Genomic DNA, 19,764 nt, shown 5'->3' with positions numbered 1-19,764 from the left:
TGGATATTCCAGGATAGTGAAAGGGTAGAAAATATTCCTTGCTTTGGGAATCTTTACTGAAGTCCAATTTTTGCAGCAAATGTTGCTCAGCATTACAATTTTCCTTAGCGATTTTAGGTTTCTAATTTTCCTTTGAAGAGTTATAACCATTTTGTCTCAATCTTGGTGACTTGAAGATGTATGGACTTCAACTTCCAGAATTCCCCATGCTAGCTAACAAATTGGCTTAGAAAGAGACAGAACAACACAATCACAAAACAAGACTAAACTTTCCTTTAGAGTGTGAACAGGACAATAGGACAATCACCTATAATATTAAATGTTATTTATTCAACAGTATATATTACTGTTCCAGATAAATCTGGGTTGCAATTGTATACACATATAGGGGTTAATTTAAGCTTCATGTGAACAGATACGTATAGAATTAAAAGAAATTTTAAAAACAAGACAGCAAGTCATAATGAATGGCCAATATTTGCTTTATTTTAGCTCCTGGCTGTCTGGATCCTGTTCCAGCTTGGTGCCACCTTTGCTTTGTGCCAAATTCTTATATTGGTATCTTGTCCAAGGGTGTGGTGTTTCTTGCCCGGGCATCCACTTGAGCCAACGGAAATAGAAATCTCGGAAGCCATCAATTTTCTCTAGATAATGATCCTTTTTCTGGTACTGCAAGAAGTAAAACAAATGCAACTTATTAAAAGCACTCCTTGCATCGGAAATGGAGTCTTGGCAGGCAGGATGGCATGAGGCTCTCTTACATCCAATGATAGGCAGACAAATTTGAAACTTATGAGCCAGTTTTTGTTGTTAATGTCCTCCCAACTGGAAAGAGGTCTCCTTGGATTCAAGTATTGCTCCTAGCAGTTTCATGGACAATACCCTGTCCAGGTAGTCCTTGACTCAAAATAATGGATTCAGTGACCGTTCCAAGTTTAAAACCATCCCTGAAAAAGTGACTTATGATGGGTCTTCCACACTTGACGACCTTTGCAGTATCCATTCATGGTCATTTGATCCAAATTCGTATGTTTGGCAATTGGGTCATAGTTATGACGGCTGTAGAGCCCTGAGGTCCTGTGGGATCCCCTTTTGTGACCTGACAAGCAAAGTCAATGGGGAAACCAGATTCATGTAACAACTGCGTGACTAACAACTGCGGTGATTCTCTTAACAACTGGCAGGAAAGATCCTAAAACGGGACAGAACTTAACAACAGAAATTTGGGCTTCTCTGATTTTCACAAGTCGAGGACTCTCTGAACATGACTGCAAGCGGTCCTTCAGATTACGTTTCATTGTCAAGTCAAAACTCACTAAAAAGTCTCACCTAACATCACATTTGAGTTCAGTTGTGGTTGTAAGTTGAGGACTAACTGTATTAGAACTCACAAGGATAAGCCATCGTCCGCATCAGTTAATTATATGAATAAAAGCATGAAGGTTTGGTAGGGAAGGTTTGCCTATTTGCCGATGACTCTAAAGTGTGCAGTAGGGTTGATATTCCTGGAGGGGTCTGTAATATGGTAAATGATTGAGCTTTACTAGATAAATGGTCAAAGCAATGGAAACTACAGTTTAATGTTTCCAAATGTAAAATAATGCACTTGAGGAAAAGGAATCCTCAATCTGAGTATTGAATTGGTAGTTCTGTGTTAGCAAAAACTTGAGAAGGATTTACGGGTCATGATTTCTGACAGTCTCCAAATGGGTGAGCAGTGTGGTCGGGCGGTAGGAAAAGCAAGTAGGATGCTTGGCTGCATAGCTAGAGGTATAACAAGCAGGAAGAGAGAGATTGTGATTCCCTTATATAGAGCGCTGGTGAGACCACATTTGGAATACTATGTCCAGTTCTGGAGACCTCACCTACAAAAAGATATTGACAAAATTGAACGGGTCCAAAGACGGGCTACAAAAAGGGTGGAAGGTCTTAAGCATAAAACGTATCAGGAAAGACTTCATGAACTCAATCTGTATAGTCTGGAGGACAGAAGGAAAAGGGGGGACATGATTGAAACATTTAAATATGTTAAAGGGTTAAATAAGGTTCAGGAGGGAAGTGTTTTTAATAGGAAAGTGAACACAAGAACAAGGGGACACAATCTGAAGTTAGTTGGGGGAAAGATCAAAAGCAACATGAGAAAATATTATTTTACTAAAAGAGTAGTAGATTCTTGGAACAAACTTCCAGCAGACGTGGTTGGTAAATCCACAGTAACTGAATTTAAACATGCCTGGGATAAACATATATCCATGCTAAGATAAAATACAGGAAATAGTATAAGGGCAGACTAGATGGACCATGAGGTCTTTTTCTGCCGTCAGTCTTCTATGTTTCTATGAGTGGGGTTTTCTTTGGAAGGGAAGCTTAAAGTGAGCATTTAACTTTTCAATCAAATATGCCTAACTCAGTTTTAACACCCATAGCAATGTAACACCTTCCAAACATTTTATCTAAGAAGTTTTAAGTTTCTAACGTTTTAGTGACTTAAATCCACTGAAGCTCAAATTTACACCAACACAAAAGGCAGAGGATAATCTTACCTTATCATAATTAGGAGGATACTGGGCTGCAAACTCCAGCATGTTAACAATAAATTCATTTGGAGCCACCTGATTCCTGCTCATGTCTTTAAGGATCTCTACGAGGTAAGTGTAATTCAGTCGCCTCACCGCTGCGTTTATCAATGCGCCGTAGATTTGCACGTTGGGTTTTATTCCAGACAGCTGAAACGGATGCAGAAAAAGACTTCAAAACATTTGAAACCAAGGCAGTTGTGAAAAAAAGAACATCTCTCTGTCTTGGTTCGAATCTAGACAAAGATTGAAGCTACAGCAAATATTTCAAGGCAGAAAATATTAGCGCCTCAAAATTTTGAATTTAACTTACTCAGAGGTGGATTGTTTTGTACCTTCATGTCTGACAGGAGCTGCATCCCTTCTTTATATTTGCGGCAGGCAATGGCTAAGTTACAAAATGTGTACAGGTCTGGCGAAAGTCCGTTTTGCAGCATTAAAGGCAGCAAGGTCTGTAAATTAAAAAAGATGTTAAGCAGGGCTGTATATACCATATTCCTTGGAGTATAAGACGCAGCTTCCCCCCACGAGAGGGTGGAAAGTTTTAAAAACCTTTTTTCCCCAGCCTAACAAAGTGCTAACAATCTTCCTGGCTTGCAGGATTTTTTCATTGCTACTCTCCAACGTTTTTTTCCAACCGCAAGTTTTTACAGGCTTGTATTCATTCTACTCCCTCTGAAGATTTTTTTCAGCCCTAACCAGGGGATAAAATAATGTGCTGAAGGTGACCAGATTAAGGATGCTAGCCAGGTGAATACCTGGTAGGTAGATTCCCCCCCCCCTATTTTCCTCCCCAAAACTAAGATATGTCTTATACTCCGGTGCATCGGACCAGAATACCTCCGGGACCACCTTCTGCCGCACGAATCCCAGCGACCGGTTAGGTCCCACAGAGTTGGCCTTCTCCGGGTCCCTTCGACTAAACAATGTCGTCTGGCGGGACCCAGGGGAAGAGCCTTCTCTGTGGTGGCCCCAACCCTCTGGAACCAGCTCCCCACGGAGATTAGAATTGCCCCCACCCTCCTTGCCTTTCGCAAACTCCTTAAAACCCACCTCTGCCGTCAGGCATGGGGGAATTGAGACATCTCCCCCGGGCCTATACAGTTTATACATGGTATGTTTGTGTGTATGTTTGCTCTTAATAATGGGGTTTTTAGTGTTTTTTCAACACTAAATCGTCTTTATTATTGCTGTGAGCCGCCCCGAGTCTACGGAGAGGGGCGGCATACAAATCTAATAAATAATAAAAATAATAATTCCGAAAAATGTGATACGTTCTCAAAAATATGTGAGAACTCCAGGTGAAGCTGACCTTTCTAACATATCGTTGTAGCGTTGGCCTAAAAAGAAATCAGGGATGAAAGTCTTAGAAAGATAGGCAGTTTGACCTAGTGGTTAAAGCATCAGGGCATCAGAAACCAGGAAAAGCTGTGAGTTCTAATCCTGCATTAGGCTTTCAAGCTGGGTGGCCGGCCACTTTTCTTTGAGCCCAGCCACCTCCACAGGATTGTTCTCGTGGAGAAAATAAGAGGCCAATGGAATATTGCGCATTTTTCAAGTTTCAAGTTTCAAGTTTTATTGGATTTATATGCTGCCCCTCTCCGAAAACTCGGGGCGGCTAACAACAATCATGAACAATATACAATAAAATCCAATACTAAAAGCAAATTAAAACCCCTTAACATATAAAAACCAAACATACATACCAACATACCATGTATATAGTTGTAACGGCCTAGGGGGAAAAGAAGTCTTAATTCCCACATGCCTGGTGGCAGAGGTGGGTTTTAAGTAGCTTACGAAAGGCAAGGAGGGTGGGGGCAATTCTAATCTTTGGGGGGAGTTGGTTCCAGAGGGCCGGGGCGGCCACAGAGAAGGCTCTTCCCCTGGGTCCCGCCAAGCGGCATTGTTTAGTTGACGGGACCCGGAGAAGACCCACTCTGTGGGACCTAACTGGCCGCTGGGATTCGTGCGGCAGAAGGCGGTCCCTGAGATAATCTGGTCGCTTTTAGTTATTTACAAAGTAATACATGTGAGATTTTTTTTAAAAAAAAATCAAATTAATTCATTTTAAAAGCTCCAAAAAGCTGAATTTGGCTGATGCAAATGCTCCCGTAATAGTGATCCACACCCAGAAAGGGGCGATCTCACCTTTGCCGCCTCCAGATTGGCTTTCTTGCTCTTTTTCCTGATCAACGTATTAAAAAAAGCCACGTCTGGTTTCACGTCGTTCTCCTTCATGACGGCCAGCAAGGACGATTCTGATGGGCTGTTGACTTCCACGTTTTCGGCCAGCAATACGAACGTCCGGATGTTCACGGCCACCTTGTCGTCCTTCATTTTTTTTAAGAAGCCTTCCATGTTCCCCATCAGAGCCAGTCGGTCGGAAGGCGTAGCCACCGTCCCCAAGGAAACCACGTGTGGGGCCAGGCTCTGCAAATCCAGCAAGTTAGGGGAGGGGATGGCAGGCTCCGAGGAGGAGTTTCCTGCTCTTGGTTCCGGAACCAGCTGGTTCTGATAAGAGATCACCAAACTCCTGTCTCTATCGCAGTCTGATAAATCGGAGTGATCGCTTGACTCCGGCTTGGCATCTGCTCGGTTTCTATCAGGCTTCTCCGTTTTAGGACCGTCTCCTAGGAACATGTTTTGTTCCAGGGCTTCGACATCCGATAACATGGAAGCCAGAACGATGGCTCTTTTCTTTCTCTGACCTTTTGTGCCTTGCTCCCTGCCAGCATTCAGCCTCAGGTGAGTCGGACGTTTCTCTGAGGGTCTTAGTAGCAATTTAGAAGCCAACTCGGGGTCACCGATGCCACAGTATTTGGCAGCTGACAGCATCAAATTGTAAGTGTACAGGTCAGGTTTGAGGTTCAGCTTGGCCATCTGCTGCCAAACCTGTTTTAAAAAACAACGACAGTACCGATCATTATTATTTATTTATTTATTTATTATTTATTAATCAGATTTGTATGCCGCCCCTCTCCGCAGACTCGGGGCGGCTCACAGCAATAATAACACAATGTAAACAAATCTAATATTTAAGTTAATTTAAAAAACCCCAATTTAAAAACCAATCATACATACTAGCATACCATACATAAATTTTATAAGCCTAGGGGGAGGGAAAATGTCAATTCCCCCATGCCTGACGACAGAGGTGGGTTTTAAGGAGCTTACGAAAGGCGAGGAGGGTGGGGGCAACTCTGATATCTGGGGGGAGTTGGTTCCAAAGGGTCGGGGCCGCCACAGAGAAGGCTCTTCCCCTGGGTCCCGCCAAACGACATTGTTTAGTTGACGGGACCCGGAGAAGGCCAACTCTGTGGGACCTAACTGGTCGCTGGGATTTGTGCGGCAGAAGGCGGTCCCGGAGATATTCTGGTCCGGTGCCATGAAGGACTTTATAGGTCATTAACTTATACACATCCATCTGAGTTAGTGTTTAGGAGGGATGGACTTCAGCTCCCAGAATTCCCCAGTCAGCATGCACCGGGAAAGGGCGGAACAGACCTGTAAAGCATAGCGGAACCCGTTCTCCTTGTCGTTTATGCATCCCATGAGCAGGATGTTGAAAGTATCCATGGTGATTTGATGGCCTTTTGCCACCATTTCCTGAGGAAAGTTAAGGATTCTGTAATTAGTCTTCAATATAAACAGGTACCAAAAGATCAGTTGCTCTGTAATGCAAATATAGCATTCCAAGGAAACAGAAATTTGTCATACATAATTAAAGGATAAAAATTAAGGCTATGGTCACCTGTAGATCTGAAACTGTTGTGCCTTAGACCAGTGTTTCCCAACCTTGGCAACTTGAAGATATTTGGACTTCAACTCCCAGAATTCCCCAGCCAGTGAAAACACTGCCTTAGACAACAAAATACCATCTTGACTGTTTCCACCAACTCTACTAAACTACCACATTTACAGTATTTGGTTTTAGCTTAGTATGTTTTGTGAAGCAGGGATATTTTATAAACCTGATAGGTGGCTATACTTCAACATGTAAATCCTGCCATAATTTTAATCTTGTGATGACTAGGTGGAAAAAAATCAGCCCATTTCTAGGAACCCACCAACCAATTGTTTGCAACAACCAAAAGTCTCTGTTCTACTTTATACAGACTATTCCAAAGTTGATGAAGAAACAATGAATTCCCAAGGATATATTTCTTAACAACCATTGTTCCAACTGCAACCTCAGAATTTCTCCTTGTTAAGCTTCTGAGGAACATTACATGGTTTATTTATATCTAGAGTCAAACAGCATATAAATTATTATTATGATGATTTATGTCATATTTTGAGTATGAGGTTTCTAAGGCAGCTGATAGGTACAATTTTGTGAAGAATTATAAATTTATACCAATAATCCCCTTTCCCCCCTTTTTACCTTTAATATATCAAAGCACATGTGGAGATCCGAACACAAAGCACAGCATTTCAATAAAGCGCGATACGCAGGTGGATTCAACTCTATGCCTTTTTGGATCAGTTCCTGTCGTAACTTAAGGGCGCTCTGCAGACCACTGTCTTTCCAGGGCGTCTCTGCGCAGGCGTTGAAGAGGGCCGTGTACGTGGCAATCGTAGGCGTCAGGTCTCGCTTTTTCATCTGTCTCCCCATAACGTAACAAGACCAAAGTTTCAGCAAAAAAACAACTAAGGAAATCCATCATCTTTGCTTCAACACATCATTTAGCATGGGGGCTTTTTGTAGTTATTTGTAAAGCTGGGCATCATTTACGTCCACAAACTTAGAAAGGGTTGCTGTGGGGGAATATTGTAAAAACTTCCTCAACAGATAAGAAAAAAGAGCATAACACAAAAAAATGGATGTCAAACTGAAGGAATAACAGAAATGCAGTGTTGGCACTGCAAAGTGTTGCAGTGTTGTTTAGGAAATATAGGCGGGAGCTTCAGTGCGAAACGACACATCAATGAAGGTTCCCAATTGAACTGGATCCCTCCAATCACGGATTTAAATCAGCCATTTTGTTTCTTATTCATTTTAATCAAGCCCCTCCACCCCCCACCCCCCGACTAAAAATCCCTTTGAAAGAAACCTGGGATATTTACATCATTGTAGAGCTTTAAGGCCTTCTTCAGGTACCCAACCCTGCCACATCCACCAATCAGCACCGTGTAGTTGAACTCTTCGGGCCAGAGACGTTCTTCCTTCAGCATCTGTACCTCAAAGAGCTCGAGAGCCTCAGCAAGCTGCAGAGAAGAGGGTTAAGGAAGAGGGTTAACTGCAAAACTCCACAAAGCTCAACAAGGTCAGGAAGTCCGAACTACCAAAACCACACAAATTTGGGGTAAATACAGGTAATCCTCGCTTAACAATGGATTGCTTAGCAACCGCTTAAAAGTTATGAAGGAGCAGCTGAAAAACTTAATAATCCATTTCCCCGCACACATCATCTTCATTTTATAATAATCCATTGTGTGGTGGAGTCTGAGCAAGTGAATGTAGCTAGCGTAGTGTTTTACTAGCCAATGCCCTTTCTGTCACCAATGGGAAGTTTTGATCAGCAGATAATCTTAGTGTGCCCAGAGAGAAATATCTGCCTCTACCTAGGATTGAACTCACAGCCTCCTGATCATGAGGCAGGAGCTCCACTTCTAGGCCACCGCACCATCTGGGGTCACGTGACTACATTTTGGGCACAAAATAGGAGGAATGAATATTAGGAACGCTTTGTCACCTTAAGCTGCTTTTAAAATAATGCAGAAAATCTTCATTATTTTAAAAGCATAGCGATAAATCAATAAACAAAGAGATCTTTCCTTGTCCATTACACCCTCCATCCCCATCTTTTTTTAAAAGGCACAACATAGCCACGGTAATTACCTTATTTTCCTTTATCAATGCTTTGCACTGCAAAAAATACCAGTATGGAGTATTTCTTGGACCCCATCTGGGTTTTATTTCTAGCTCCTCCTCCTCTTCTTCCTCCTCTTTTTTGGCTTGGAGTCGTAAGTTGTGAGAATCAGTCGAAGCCTTCTGAGAAAAGGGCTTGGGAGGATATTTCTGAGTTAACAACCCAAAGCTTTCATCAGCATCAAATTTCTCCTCTTCTTCCTCATCTTTAGAAAGCGCTTCTGACGATTGGGCCATCTCCTCCAGATCTCTGTTGTGTAATTTATAGACTGGCAGCGAGGTGCTAATCAGCCTCCGGTCCAGAAAAGCTGTGGATTGTAGGCTTGGTGGCCATATCCATTTTTTTCTTCCAGGAATGTCTCTGAAACGGCGAATAGAACAAATCCAAGGACAGACAGACCCTTTCTGGGTAAATATTGCAGAGAAGCCCCGGCACATCCGCTGAGAAACCGTCATAATTTCGCCTTTCTCTCTCTTAACTCCAGACGAGGGGACTGAAATCCAGATCCAGGGAATTAAGATTGCATCTTAAAAGCATCATCTGTTTGCCCTGGGAAAATCATCCGAAGTAGCAAGGATACATTTTGCAGGAGCCATCCTACAAATAAAAACATTAATGGTGGAATGAAAATCTTTACAGGCATTTGAATCAGGTTTTTAAAAAAATCACACTTCTTCTAAACTCCTGAGGGAAAAGAATCAGAATCGAGCTGGAAGGAACCTTGAAGGTCATCTAGTCCAGCCTCAGGCTCAAGGAGGGGACCCTATACCATTTCAGAAAAACAGCTGTCCAGTCTCTTCTTTAAAAGCTAAGAGTTGAGGGAGCATCCACAACTTCTGAAGGTGACCCATTCCGCTGACTAACCAATCAATCAAACAGATTAGAGCTGGAAGGGACCTTGATGGTCATCTAGTTCAGCCCCCTAGTTCAAGAAGGATACCCTACTATAAGATTTCAGAAAAATGGCTGTCTATTCTCTTTCTTATAAAGCCACCGATGTTGGAGCACCACAACATAAAAACACAGAAGATTGACGGCAGAAAAAGACCTCATGGTCCATCTAGTCTGCCCTTATATTATTTCCTGTATTTTAGAAACATAGAAGTCCATTTTATTTTAGGATGGATCTATGTTTATCCCAGGTATGTTTCAATTCAGTTCCTGTGGATTTACCAACCACGTCTGCTGGAAGTTTGTTCCAAGCATCTACTACTCAGATTGTGCCCCCTTGTTCTTGTGTTCACTTTCCTATTAAAAATACCTCCCTCCTGAACCTTATTGAACCCTTTAACATATTTAAATGTTTCAATCATGTCCCCCCCTTTAGGTCTTTCCTGATAAATTTTATGCTTAAGACCTTCCACCATTTTTGTAGCCTGTCTTTGGACTCGTTTTATGCTTAAGTATCATGCATATAAACATTGTTATATCTTTGTATAATAGCAATACGTACTTGACTGACTAACTAACTAACTAACTAACTAACTAACTAACTAACTAAACCAACAAACATCTGGAGACCTGTCCTTCGGGCTTTCTTTCTCTCTTATCCCTGACCTAGCAGCCTACCTTGCAGGGCTGTTGTTGAGGGGAGGCACACAAAACGGATAGAGAAGCGCTCAGGCAAGGAGCTCCTGAAGTAAAAGCGGGAGAGAAATCAGATTAATAGACAGAGGGGATAATTAGAATATTATATTTTGGAAAAAAATCCCCTCAGAGCGGTCCACTCAGGCCTCCAACCGTCCTCCCCACCCCCCACCTCGCGCGCTACTGTCCATCTGCTCTCCCCGCCCACTAAGAAGGCGGAGCTTCTCCTCAGGAAGGGACCTCCGGCGCCTGGATAGGCCCGCTTCCCCTCCCTTTCCTCCATTCGGCCAATCAGAACCGGCCTCTTTTGGATTGGTCCGCAGCCTAAAGGGGAGGAGGTCGCTCCTCCATTGGCCCAACGCAAGGGTTGAGCAAAGTTGGCTCTATGATATATGGACTTCAACTCCCAGAATTCCTGAGCTAGAATGATTGGCTCAGGAATTCTGGGAGTTGAAGTCCATACGTCATAGGAGAGCCAACTTTGCTTACCCCTGGCCAGGCCCCAACGCGACGCTCGGCGCGACTCCCAGCCTGCCTTGCGCTCGAAAAGGCCGCCTTCTGATTGGCCCGCCCGGCCGGGCTGCGCGCGCGTGCCTCCTTTCTCCCTCCTTCCCCGCCCCCCACGCCGCGCTCGGGCTGCTTTTTTTTTTTTTATTTAATTATTCTCCTCAGCGCCCGTCGGCGAACGGAGTCGAGGCCGCTTTTTCGCTCCTGTATTTCGGCCGGCCTCCCTTCACCGCCCCGCCGCCGCCATGCAGGAGCTGATCGCCAACGTGGACCACATCAAGTTCGACTTGGAGATCGCGGTGGAGCAACAGCTGGGCGCCCAGCCGCTGCCCTTCCCGGGCATGGACAGTACGTGAGGAGGGGGCTCGTCCAGAGGCTTCCTTACAACCTCCCCACCATTAAAATCATCAAAAATCTAAAAATCATCAAAAATCTAAAAATCATCAAAAATCTAAAAATTATTAAAATTTAAAAAATTACTAAAAATCTAAAAATCATTAAACATTTAAAAATCATTAAAAATCTAAATATCATCAGGAAAGACTTAATGAACTCAATCTGTATAGTCTGGAGGACAGTAGGAAAAGGGGGGACAGGATCGAAACATTTAAATATGTGAAAGGGTTAAATAAGGTTCAGGAGGGAAGTGTTTTTAATAGGAAAGTGAACACAAGAACAAGGGGACACAATCTGAGGTTAGTTGGGGGAAAGATCAGAAGTAACGTGAGAAAATATTATTTGAATGAAAGAGTCGTAAATGCTTGGAACAAACCTCCCATAGACTTAGTTGGTAAATCCCTAGGAACTGAAATGAAACATGCCTGGAATAAACATAGATCCATCCTAAGATAAAATACAAGAAATAGTATAAGGGGAGACTAGATGGACCAGGAGGTTGTTTTCTGCTGTCAATCTTCTATGTTTGTAATCTAAAAATCATTAAAAATGGTCAAATATCTAAAAAATCATTAAAAATCTAAACATTAAAAATCTAAAATTTTTCTTTTTAATTAGAATTTTAAAGACTGTTTTTTAATGTATTAATTGGATTGCTATTATTCTTGTTTTTCTGCACATGCTGCGAGCCGCCCCGAGCAGTGTTCCCTCTAATTTTTTTGGGGGGTGGGCGGAAAAGTATAGTGTCTGAGCGGCAGTCCCTTCGGGACTGGGCGGCACTCTTTCCCTCTCACTCTTTCCCTCTCGGCTTCTGGGCAGGATTGAAAAACTCTGAGTTGATGATGATTTTTAAGTGAGCCATTGCTCACTGCTCAGCTTAGAGGGAACTATGGCCCCGAGTCCTCGGAGAGGGGCGGCATACAAATCCAATTAAATATAAATATAAACATTGGAAAATTAACCTGTGACTGCGATATTATTTAGCCCTTCCTTGTGCTTCTTTCTCCACAGAGTCGGGTGCCGCCGTCTGCGATTTCTTTTTAAAGGCAGCCTGTGGGAAAGGTAAGCAGTTGCACGTCTATTGGAAGACTGAAAAAGAAAGGGGAGGAAGGTCTGTGGAGATTCTCAGTCATCCAAGATCTTGGTTGTCCCAAAGGTGCTTTTTTTCCCAAGAGGCAACTGGATTTTCTGTTTTTTTCTTTTGAGGACATTTCACTTCTCATCCAGCTCTGACTGGGTGGTGGGGAATGGAAGGATTGATACTCCTTCCAGACAGAGCTGGACATTTGCATCCTTTTTATAGAGTCACTGAGGCCACCTAGTTAAGTGTCTATGGAGGTTCTCAGTCATCCAGGTCATGGTTGTCCCAAAGGTGCTTTTTTTCCTCTTCTTTTGAAGACATTTAACTTCTCATTCAAGACTTTTTTTCAGCTTTTTTCAAGAGGTGACTGGAGTTAATGATGGTGTATATATTGATGTATAGTTAAAGAATGAAAATAGGAGTTTATAAGTTTGATTGTAAAGGATAGATACAGTGATTAACAGATGAATAAAAACCGTAAAGGAAATACAGTTTATGTGAATGACATATAGATGAACATTTAACGTTGAACAATTTATCGTAGAAAGGTTATAGTTGTGGAATGTATATTTATGTATGTGTTGTTTTGTCTTTGTTTGTTTTTATTTTAATGTTTTTTAATGTTTATATTTAATAAAAAATATTTTTTTTAAAAAAAATAGAGAGCTGTTGAGGCCATCTAGCTAAGTGTATGTAAAGATTCTCAGTCATCCAAGGTCATGATTTTGCCAAAGGTGTTTTTTTATTTCCCAAGAGATAACTCGTTTGTCTTTGAAGAGATTTTCTTTATTGTCCAAGAAGCTTCTTCAGAACTTGTTCAAGGTCTATGGAGACTTTCAGTCATCCAGGTCATTGTTATCCTAAAGGTGCTTTTTTCAAGAGACAACGGAACTTTTTCTTTGAAGATATTTCGTTTCTCATAGGAGGTTTACCTGATGACACAGATAAACCTCCTTAATGACCTTAATAACTTGCAAATAACCATTCCACACCATCCAAGTCAGAGCTGAAGCTTCTTCGCTGAGAAGCGAAACGTCTTCAAAAGAAAAAGAGAAGAAAGTCCAGTTGTCTTGTTAAAGGACATCTTTGGGACAGAGGGGAAGAATGAAACAATTAGTCAGTATCAATAAAGTAGATAAAAGGCAGACCCCTCTTCCAAGATGCATATAAGAAGGACCTCTGTCACATAAATTGACACAATAATATGCTTATATAAGGCAGTTTTTCAAGTTATGTGCATTAACCATGTTTTATGAGAAGGGAGGAGAAATTGTCCATGATTCCAAGCCTCATTTTTAAAACCTTGGTGTACACATTGAGCTGTCAGAATAGAAATCATATGTCAAGATGTCATAGCACAAATTAGTCTTAAAACATGGTAACTCTTGGTCATTATATTAGCCTAAGGGGCTCTATTGTAGAGAGGCTGCATTTACCAAATGAATATCTTATAATTTTTAAAAATACCTATAGTTATTTGCTTGTGTTTTAAGTCTGCAAATTAAAGCAACGTAGCGTACAGGCATTTTGAATTGATTCCTTGCCAGATTTTATATCTCTTTCTTTTTTCCTCTGGCAGGGGGGATGTGTCCATTCCGGCACATCAGTGGTGAAAAGACAGTGGTTTGTAAACACTGGTTACGAGGTCTGTGCAAAAAAGGGGACCAGTGTGAATTCTTGCATGAGTATGACATGACCAAGATGCCAGAATGTTACTTCTATTCAAAATATGGTAAGAGCAAATGTAATGATGAACGGCTGCTATTTAATCCTGACTTTTGCAGTGTTGGTGTGAGTGTGTATTGTGTAGTGTACCAGAGTGGAATCCATTTCATCCATTGTTCTGGGAAACTTTACGACGAGTTTTACCATCTCAAGTTTCAGTGATTTGAGATGTTGATGGAAGAAATAAGAGTTTGACCAGAGGTGCATTGGTTTGCAAGTTGGTCTACTAGCTATTATTCTGTGGTGCCCCTTGGTGACATTTTGAGTCGATATTATGAATGTTAATAGAGCAAATTGGTGCGCAGTCAGTCGTGCACTGATAGTGCGCTTGCCTTCACTTTTTGTTATGATTCTTAATGTTTAAATCACTAGTTTCTTTACACTCTTGTTCTGGAATGTGTATATGTGCAGGTTTAGCACATTAATTGTTATATTTCAAAAGGCTGTTGATGGTGAAAGGTGTAGGTGATGGTCACGACACTTTGCAACTGTTTGTGAAATTGCATTGACGGCTTGGTGGGCTGAATCTGGTGACTGTCTGTTGCAGGGGAATGCAGCAACAAGGAGTGTCCATTCTTGCACATCGACCCAGAATCTAAAATCAAAGACTGCCCTTGGTATGACCGAGGTTTCTGTAAACACGGTAGGTATTCAACTTGTGACGGTTGATAGCTGTGCTGTCTTGGATATAGATGGGCCAAGCTTGTAAGAACCTCTGAATTGTCATTTGGCTCCTTGAAAACTTATCTTCCCTTTTGAAGAAGAATTTAATTGTAGTTAAAGAGAATTGTCTGAATTTGGGCCACTCTTGCTGTTTTGAAAACTTAGGAAATCTCAGTTTGCCTTTGGGGAGGTTAATATTAGGGGGGAAAGGTTTGTGTGTCTTGCCCAGTCCTTCTTCATTCCCTGCCTTTTGTGTTGTAGGTCCTCTCTGCAGACACAGACACACAAGGCGTGTTATTTGTGTGAATTACCTGGTAGGCTTCTGTCCAGAAGGCCCTGCGTGCAAATTCATGCAGTGAGTATTTCCCAGACCTGTCTTAAAATTCTTCACCTGATGTTATTGAGCCACATAGGAGTGAGCCCCTTTCAAACTCTTCCCAAAATGTTAAGCTTAAGTCTCATGTGATTCTATTTTCATCAACAGCCACGTGAAAATGTGCTGTTGAGTTTTGTCCAAGCCGGTCCCTTAAATTTTGGAGCCACAATGTTCTTTTTCTGCTTGGACCTCGTTTGCCTTCAATTTTTCTTTGGAGGATTAAGTGAAGGGGGGTGCCGTATTTTGCTGGATGTTGCATCCAAAATATAGTGGTACCGCTACTTAAGAACTTAATTCGTTCCGTGACCAGGTTCTTAAGTAGAAAAGTTTGTAAGTAGAAGCAATTTTTCCCATAGGAATCGATGTAAAAGCAAATAATGCGTGCAAACCCATTAGGAAAGAAATAAAAGCTCGGAATTTGGGTGGGAGAAGGAGGAGGAGGAAGAAGAGGAGGAGAGTCGCTGGCAACAGTGAAGGGAGTGTTTCTTTTCTCTGGGTGCTGGCCGAGGTTTATTCCCTTTCCAACGCCCAGAGAAAGGAAAATGCTTCTTTCACTCTGGGCTGCCAAAGCCTCCTTAAACGCCACCGAAAGTCTCCTCTGGCAGCCCAGAAAAGCCCAAAATGGCCAGGATTATAGGGGGAATGGCAGGAAACTGACCAGGCCTTTGTGCCCCTCTCACATTTCCTGGGAAATTTTTCCAGGCACGGGTTCTTAAGTAGAAAATGGTTCTTAAGAAGAGGCAAAAAAATCTTGAACACCCGGTTCTTATCTAGAAAAGTTCTTAAGTAGAGGCTTAAGAACTCAGAGAGGGGCGGCATGCAAATCTATTAAATTATTACTATTGTTATTATTAAGTAGGGGTACCACTGTACTCTTTGGCTTTTTGATGGTTTCGATGATTTCCCGTGGCTTTCACAATTAGTAATACAACATCATCATTCCCATCACATTACTAGAACTTTGCTTCATAACATGAAAAAAAAAAAGTCACATTTTCAAGATGGTTTTATTCCTGAGGCTTAAGCTTAAAAGTATTCCTGGGAGAATTAGATTCTAATAGTGGATTTCTTTTTTTATCAGTTTGGTCTTCCTATCTTTCCATACGCATATGTCCTTTTTCTTTTGAAAAAAAACAGTCCTCGGTTTGAACTTCCCATGGGAACGACAGAGCAGCCGCCACTGCCGCCTCCAACGCAGCCACAACAAAAAGTAAGCCATCCTGTTTTTTCAGCTGCTTTGATGGGCCGTTCGAGCTTGAAGATTCCTCTCCTTTGAATTTAACTTAAAGAGAACCGGGTCTGTTTGAATAGTTCAACTGTGTGCATTTGTTGATGCTAGAAAGGCTTCTCCTGTTATAGTGGCACTTGATTTGCAGAGGGGGAAGAGATGGGCCATTGACATTCAGAGAGGAGTAGTGGTAGTAATGCTTTTAATTAAGGGCACTGCAAGCATAGGCCAAAACCACAGATGATTCCAATTCAGGGAATTATCAAGGATATCGGCAGTTTGGGAAATATCGGGGAATTAGTAGAGAATTCGTGAAAAAAATGGAATAAATCAGGGGAAAAACCCAAACTATTAAAATGTTTAAAAGTCAGGGAAAAAATCTTGTAAAAAAAAAAACAAAACCTGATTACGCTGCCGCAGAGTCAAGCAAAAATGAGCATAAATGTGGCAACAACTTGCTTCCTCAGCTTCCGATATTTCTCCATGGCTTAGCCATTTGGTATGACATCTACAACAGGAGGTTGAGCAGGGGGTTGGATTAGAAGACTTCTAAGGTCCCTTCCAGCTCGATTCTGATTAATAGCTTTTGAGGTAGAGATTGAAAGGATTTTTGGGGGGGGGGGCAGTCTGACCACATGATAAGCCCCAGGACCACACATTTACAGGGAGGATTCACAATGTTTCTGTCGTGGAAAGAGCTCATGTAGGATCAGCCCGCGTGAGCTGAAATGAGACTAACCACAGAGTCGATGGAAATGAGCTGCGAGGAGACCTTCTGAACGAAGTTATTTTTATTAGAAAAGTAAAAAATGATTATAATGCCTTGAGCAGGCAAAAAGCATGTCTTCACATTGTAAAGACTAGAATAGAAAGAAAGTGTCTGCCTTCTCTTCCTGTACAGAAAAGGAAGTGAGGAAAGCAGGGATACATCATAGAAAGGGAGGAGCTACATTAACAAACAAGAGTTAACTATTTAACTACTGGATGTTTCTGGATGTCTTTGGAGGCTGTCAACCCACAGCGTGACAGTTTCCACTTACACTGTAAGCTTATAATGAGGCACCTTTGTGGGGTGTGGATTGCTTTTGGCGACCTAGGCACAAGTCTCGGGCAACACTTGTGATTCTTCTCCGAGGAGAGAAAACTGCTGCTAAGGCGTGTAATACATATTTATGTGGGCTGCTTTTCCTTTCCAGCAAAACAACAACGTGCCATTGCAAAGGTCATCCTCTCTTATCCAGCTGACAAGTCAGAAGTCTTCCCCCAACCAACAGAGGACCCCACAGGTCATTGGGGTCATGCAGTCCCAAAACAACAGCATAGGGAACAGAGGCCCTCGCCCCCTGGAACAAGTCACCTGTTATAAGGTAAGGTAGGCTGCCTTAGGCTGAGTTTTATGAGGGAATGAGCTGTGCAGGGAGAGGGGGAGGCTGATCGGGGCACTTCCACTTGCCAACCAAGAATTCCGGAGCTGACACGATAATTGCGCATAGTTATCACTCTCTGAATATGGGATGTTCCCATCTGATTCTGGAATGTGGAATTTGAGAAATGACACACTTGTCGGCTTTGTGAAAAGCGACACAAGCATAAGATTCCTCCCACCCCCATGAATCTTTTTAAGAAATGTGTAGGATTGTAACGGAACAGACTAGTGACGTTGATCCTTTTTTTTGCTCATGTGCCAAAAGGGTGTTCACGCACGCACTACCGCATGCATGTCCACACCCATTCCCTCCCCCGCGCAAGTGCACAATCCCTGCACCGCCCCCCCACATGCATGCACACAACTCACACTGCCCCCCCTCCAATGCATACTGAAGCCTAGAGATGATGAAAAATGGCAAAATGTTTTTGTTCAGAAACAAATTTACAAAATCGGGCTGTTTTTCGCCATCCCCAGGCTTCAAGCTTCCTTGAAGCCTCCGAAGTGTCAAACACAGCCCTATGGGAAAAGCAGTACAGTGTTCCCTCAATTTTCGCGGGGGATGCGTTCCGAGACCACCCGCGAAAGTCGAAAGTAGAGATGCGGAAGTAAATACACTATTTTTGGCTATGGATAGTATCACAAGCCTTCCCTTAACACTTTAAACCCCTAAATTACAATTTCCCATTCCCTTAGCAACCATTTACATTATTACTCACCATGTTTATTTATGAAAGTTTATTAAAAAATATTTATTAAAGGCGGATGAAAGTTTGGCGATGAGATATGACGTCATCGGGTGCGAAAAACCGTAGTATGGGGGGCAAAACGTGAAGTATTTTTTAATTAATATTTTTGAAAAACTGTGGTATAGACTTTTTGCGAAGTTCCAACCTGCAAAAATCGAGGGAACACTGTAATTCAGAAAAACTGAATTCTATTTGCCAGTTGAGCCGTTTTTAACCCTTTGGAGGGTTCAGGAAGCTTTCCCAAAGCCTCCGGAGGGCGAAAAATGGGCAGACAGGTAAACCGAAGTCCATTTTTCTGAACTTCTGGTTTGCACGTTGGGCTGTGTTTTGCCTTCCTGAGGCTTCAGGGAAGCCTCCTAAAGCCTCCAGAGAGCAAAAACAGCCTTTCCCAAAGCCGAAAATCAGCTGAGTTGACATATGGCAATTCCTCACATCCTCTAACATGGCTCCACATGCCACCTGTGGCACACATGCCAGAGGTTTGCCATCATGGGAATAGACAATGGAGAATGAAGGTTAATAGTAGAATGGGCTGGAAAATGTTAGCTTGAAAACATCAACATATTTAGGTGGAAGTGTGTGGTATGCCATAGCTTTTTCTTCAGTAATTACGGCAGTGTCAAATTTAGCCACATGGATATGATGTTTTCATGCCCACTGCATGTATGCTGTCCAAATAGAAACATGAAATAAAACAGCAACATTCCAATTGATTTTCACTTAAGATTATTTTGAAATTAAGTGTTCATGTTTCTAACTCCGGACTTTCAGAAAAAGCAAGTTTTTTTCAATTGTGAATATTCAGATTAAACGATTCATTAAAATCTCTTGTTATATATGTACTTTTTTTTTTTTGCAATTATCTTAGTGTGGTGAAAAAGGACATTACGCCAACAGATGTACCAAAGGACACTTGGCTTTCCTTAGTGGACAATGAACCAACGGACTTTCCAGCCTTTTTATATATATATCTTTACGAGCCGAATTATCTCTAGCATCATCTTGAATGACCGAACCACCTTTTTTTTATACCTGCACCAAAGGATTGGCCGAGTGAAAGGATCACTTGATGCGCAACTCCTCTTTTTTGTTTTGGCATTTCCTTGTTTTAATTTTTAAGGCTACAACGTAGTGCCTCCTTGTTCACAGCCCGAAGAAGCAAATGTAATTACACAAGCCTTCTAAAAGAAGAACATTTGAGATAGGGATTTTTGGTTCAAAAGGGTGAAAGCTTTCTCCTTCGAAAATGTTTAGCCTGTTCTTGCAACAGTCCTTGGCAGAAGATGATAAATATGTGTGTGTGAGCGACTGCCCCGTTCTGCTTTGTTCTCCATCTTTGTGTTCCTTGTCTAGTCTGGGACGAAGGCTAATTCAAGAGGGAATTCATCTTGATCTTCAGAAGAGTGGGTGCACTTGTATTTGTCTACATCTACAGTTTGTATTTTAAGATAGTTGGTGGCTGAACAAATGCAGGCAAATTATGAAAAGCAGGTTTATGGGGAAGAAAAATCAAATCTTCCCTTCATTTTGGAAGCGATCTAAATTACGTGCCATTGCAATGCAACTTTCATTTG

The 19,764-nt window shown here is 42.0% G+C and overlaps 2 protein-coding genes across 2 annotated transcripts; one reads left to right on the top strand and one right to left on the bottom strand.

Annotated features, from left to right (window-relative positions):
• Nucleotides 1–464: 464 nt before the first annotated feature.
• Nucleotides 465–10,320, bottom strand: LOC139172303 (pentatricopeptide repeat-containing protein 1, mitochondrial-like). Its single transcript, XM_070761267.1, has 9 exons — nucleotides 10,022–10,320; nucleotides 8,422–9,049; nucleotides 7,647–7,787; nucleotides 6,964–7,182; nucleotides 6,084–6,185; nucleotides 4,728–5,471; nucleotides 2,912–3,028; nucleotides 2,544–2,726; nucleotides 465–669 (listed from the first exon to the last, which is right to left on the bottom strand). The coding sequence occupies exons 2-9, from the start codon at nucleotides 8,905–8,907 to the stop codon at nucleotides 484–486; spliced, it is 2,178 nt and encodes a 725-aa protein (XP_070617368.1). The 5' UTR covers nucleotides 8,908–9,049; nucleotides 10,022–10,320; the 3' UTR covers nucleotides 465–483.
• Nucleotides 10,321–10,603: 283 nt separating this feature from the next.
• On the top strand, nucleotides 10,604–19,499 carry LOC139172302 (cleavage and polyadenylation specificity factor subunit 4). Its single transcript, XM_070761266.1, has 8 exons — nucleotides 10,604–10,894; nucleotides 11,954–12,004; nucleotides 13,603–13,755; nucleotides 14,296–14,391; nucleotides 14,673–14,766; nucleotides 15,925–15,997; nucleotides 17,212–17,382; nucleotides 19,059–19,499. The coding sequence occupies exons 1-8, from the start codon at nucleotides 10,792–10,794 to the stop codon at nucleotides 19,125–19,127; spliced, it is 810 nt and encodes a 269-aa protein (XP_070617367.1). The 5' UTR covers nucleotides 10,604–10,791; the 3' UTR covers nucleotides 19,128–19,499.
• Nucleotides 19,500–19,764: the final 265 nt, after the last annotated feature.

This window comes from Erythrolamprus reginae, chromosome 9, assembly GCF_031021105.1.
Source record: "Erythrolamprus reginae isolate rEryReg1 chromosome 9, rEryReg1.hap1, whole genome shotgun sequence".
NCBI lineage: Eukaryota > Metazoa > Chordata > Lepidosauria > Squamata > Dipsadidae > Erythrolamprus > Erythrolamprus reginae.
Note: the sequence above shows the minus strand (reverse complement) of the source record. Positions and strands in the feature narration are given on the sequence as shown.

Coding starts and splice junctions, on each gene's coding strand:
- LOC139172302 (XM_070761266.1), top strand. CDS start 10,792: ATGCAGGAGCTGATCGCCAACGTGGACCACATCAAGTTCGACTTGGAG. Junction 12,005..13,602: donor AAAGGCAGCCTGTGGGAAAG/GTAAGCAGTTGC, acceptor TTCCTCTGGCAG/GGGGGATGTGTCCATTCCGG. Junction 13,756..14,295: donor TTACTTCTATTCAAAATATG/GTAAGAGCAAAT, acceptor TGTCTGTTGCAG/GGGAATGCAGCAACAAGGAG.
- LOC139172303 (XM_070761267.1), bottom strand. CDS start 8,907: ATGACGGTTTCTCAGCGGATGTGCCGGGGCTTCTCTGCAATATTTACC. Junction 5,472..6,083: donor GGTTCCGCTATGCTTTACAG/GTCTGTTCCGCC, acceptor TTTTTAAAACAG/GTTTGGCAGCAGATGGCCAA. Junction 3,029..4,727: donor CCAATCTGGAGGCGGCAAAG/GTGAGATCGCCC, acceptor TTTAATTTACAG/ACCTTGCTGCCTTTAATGCT.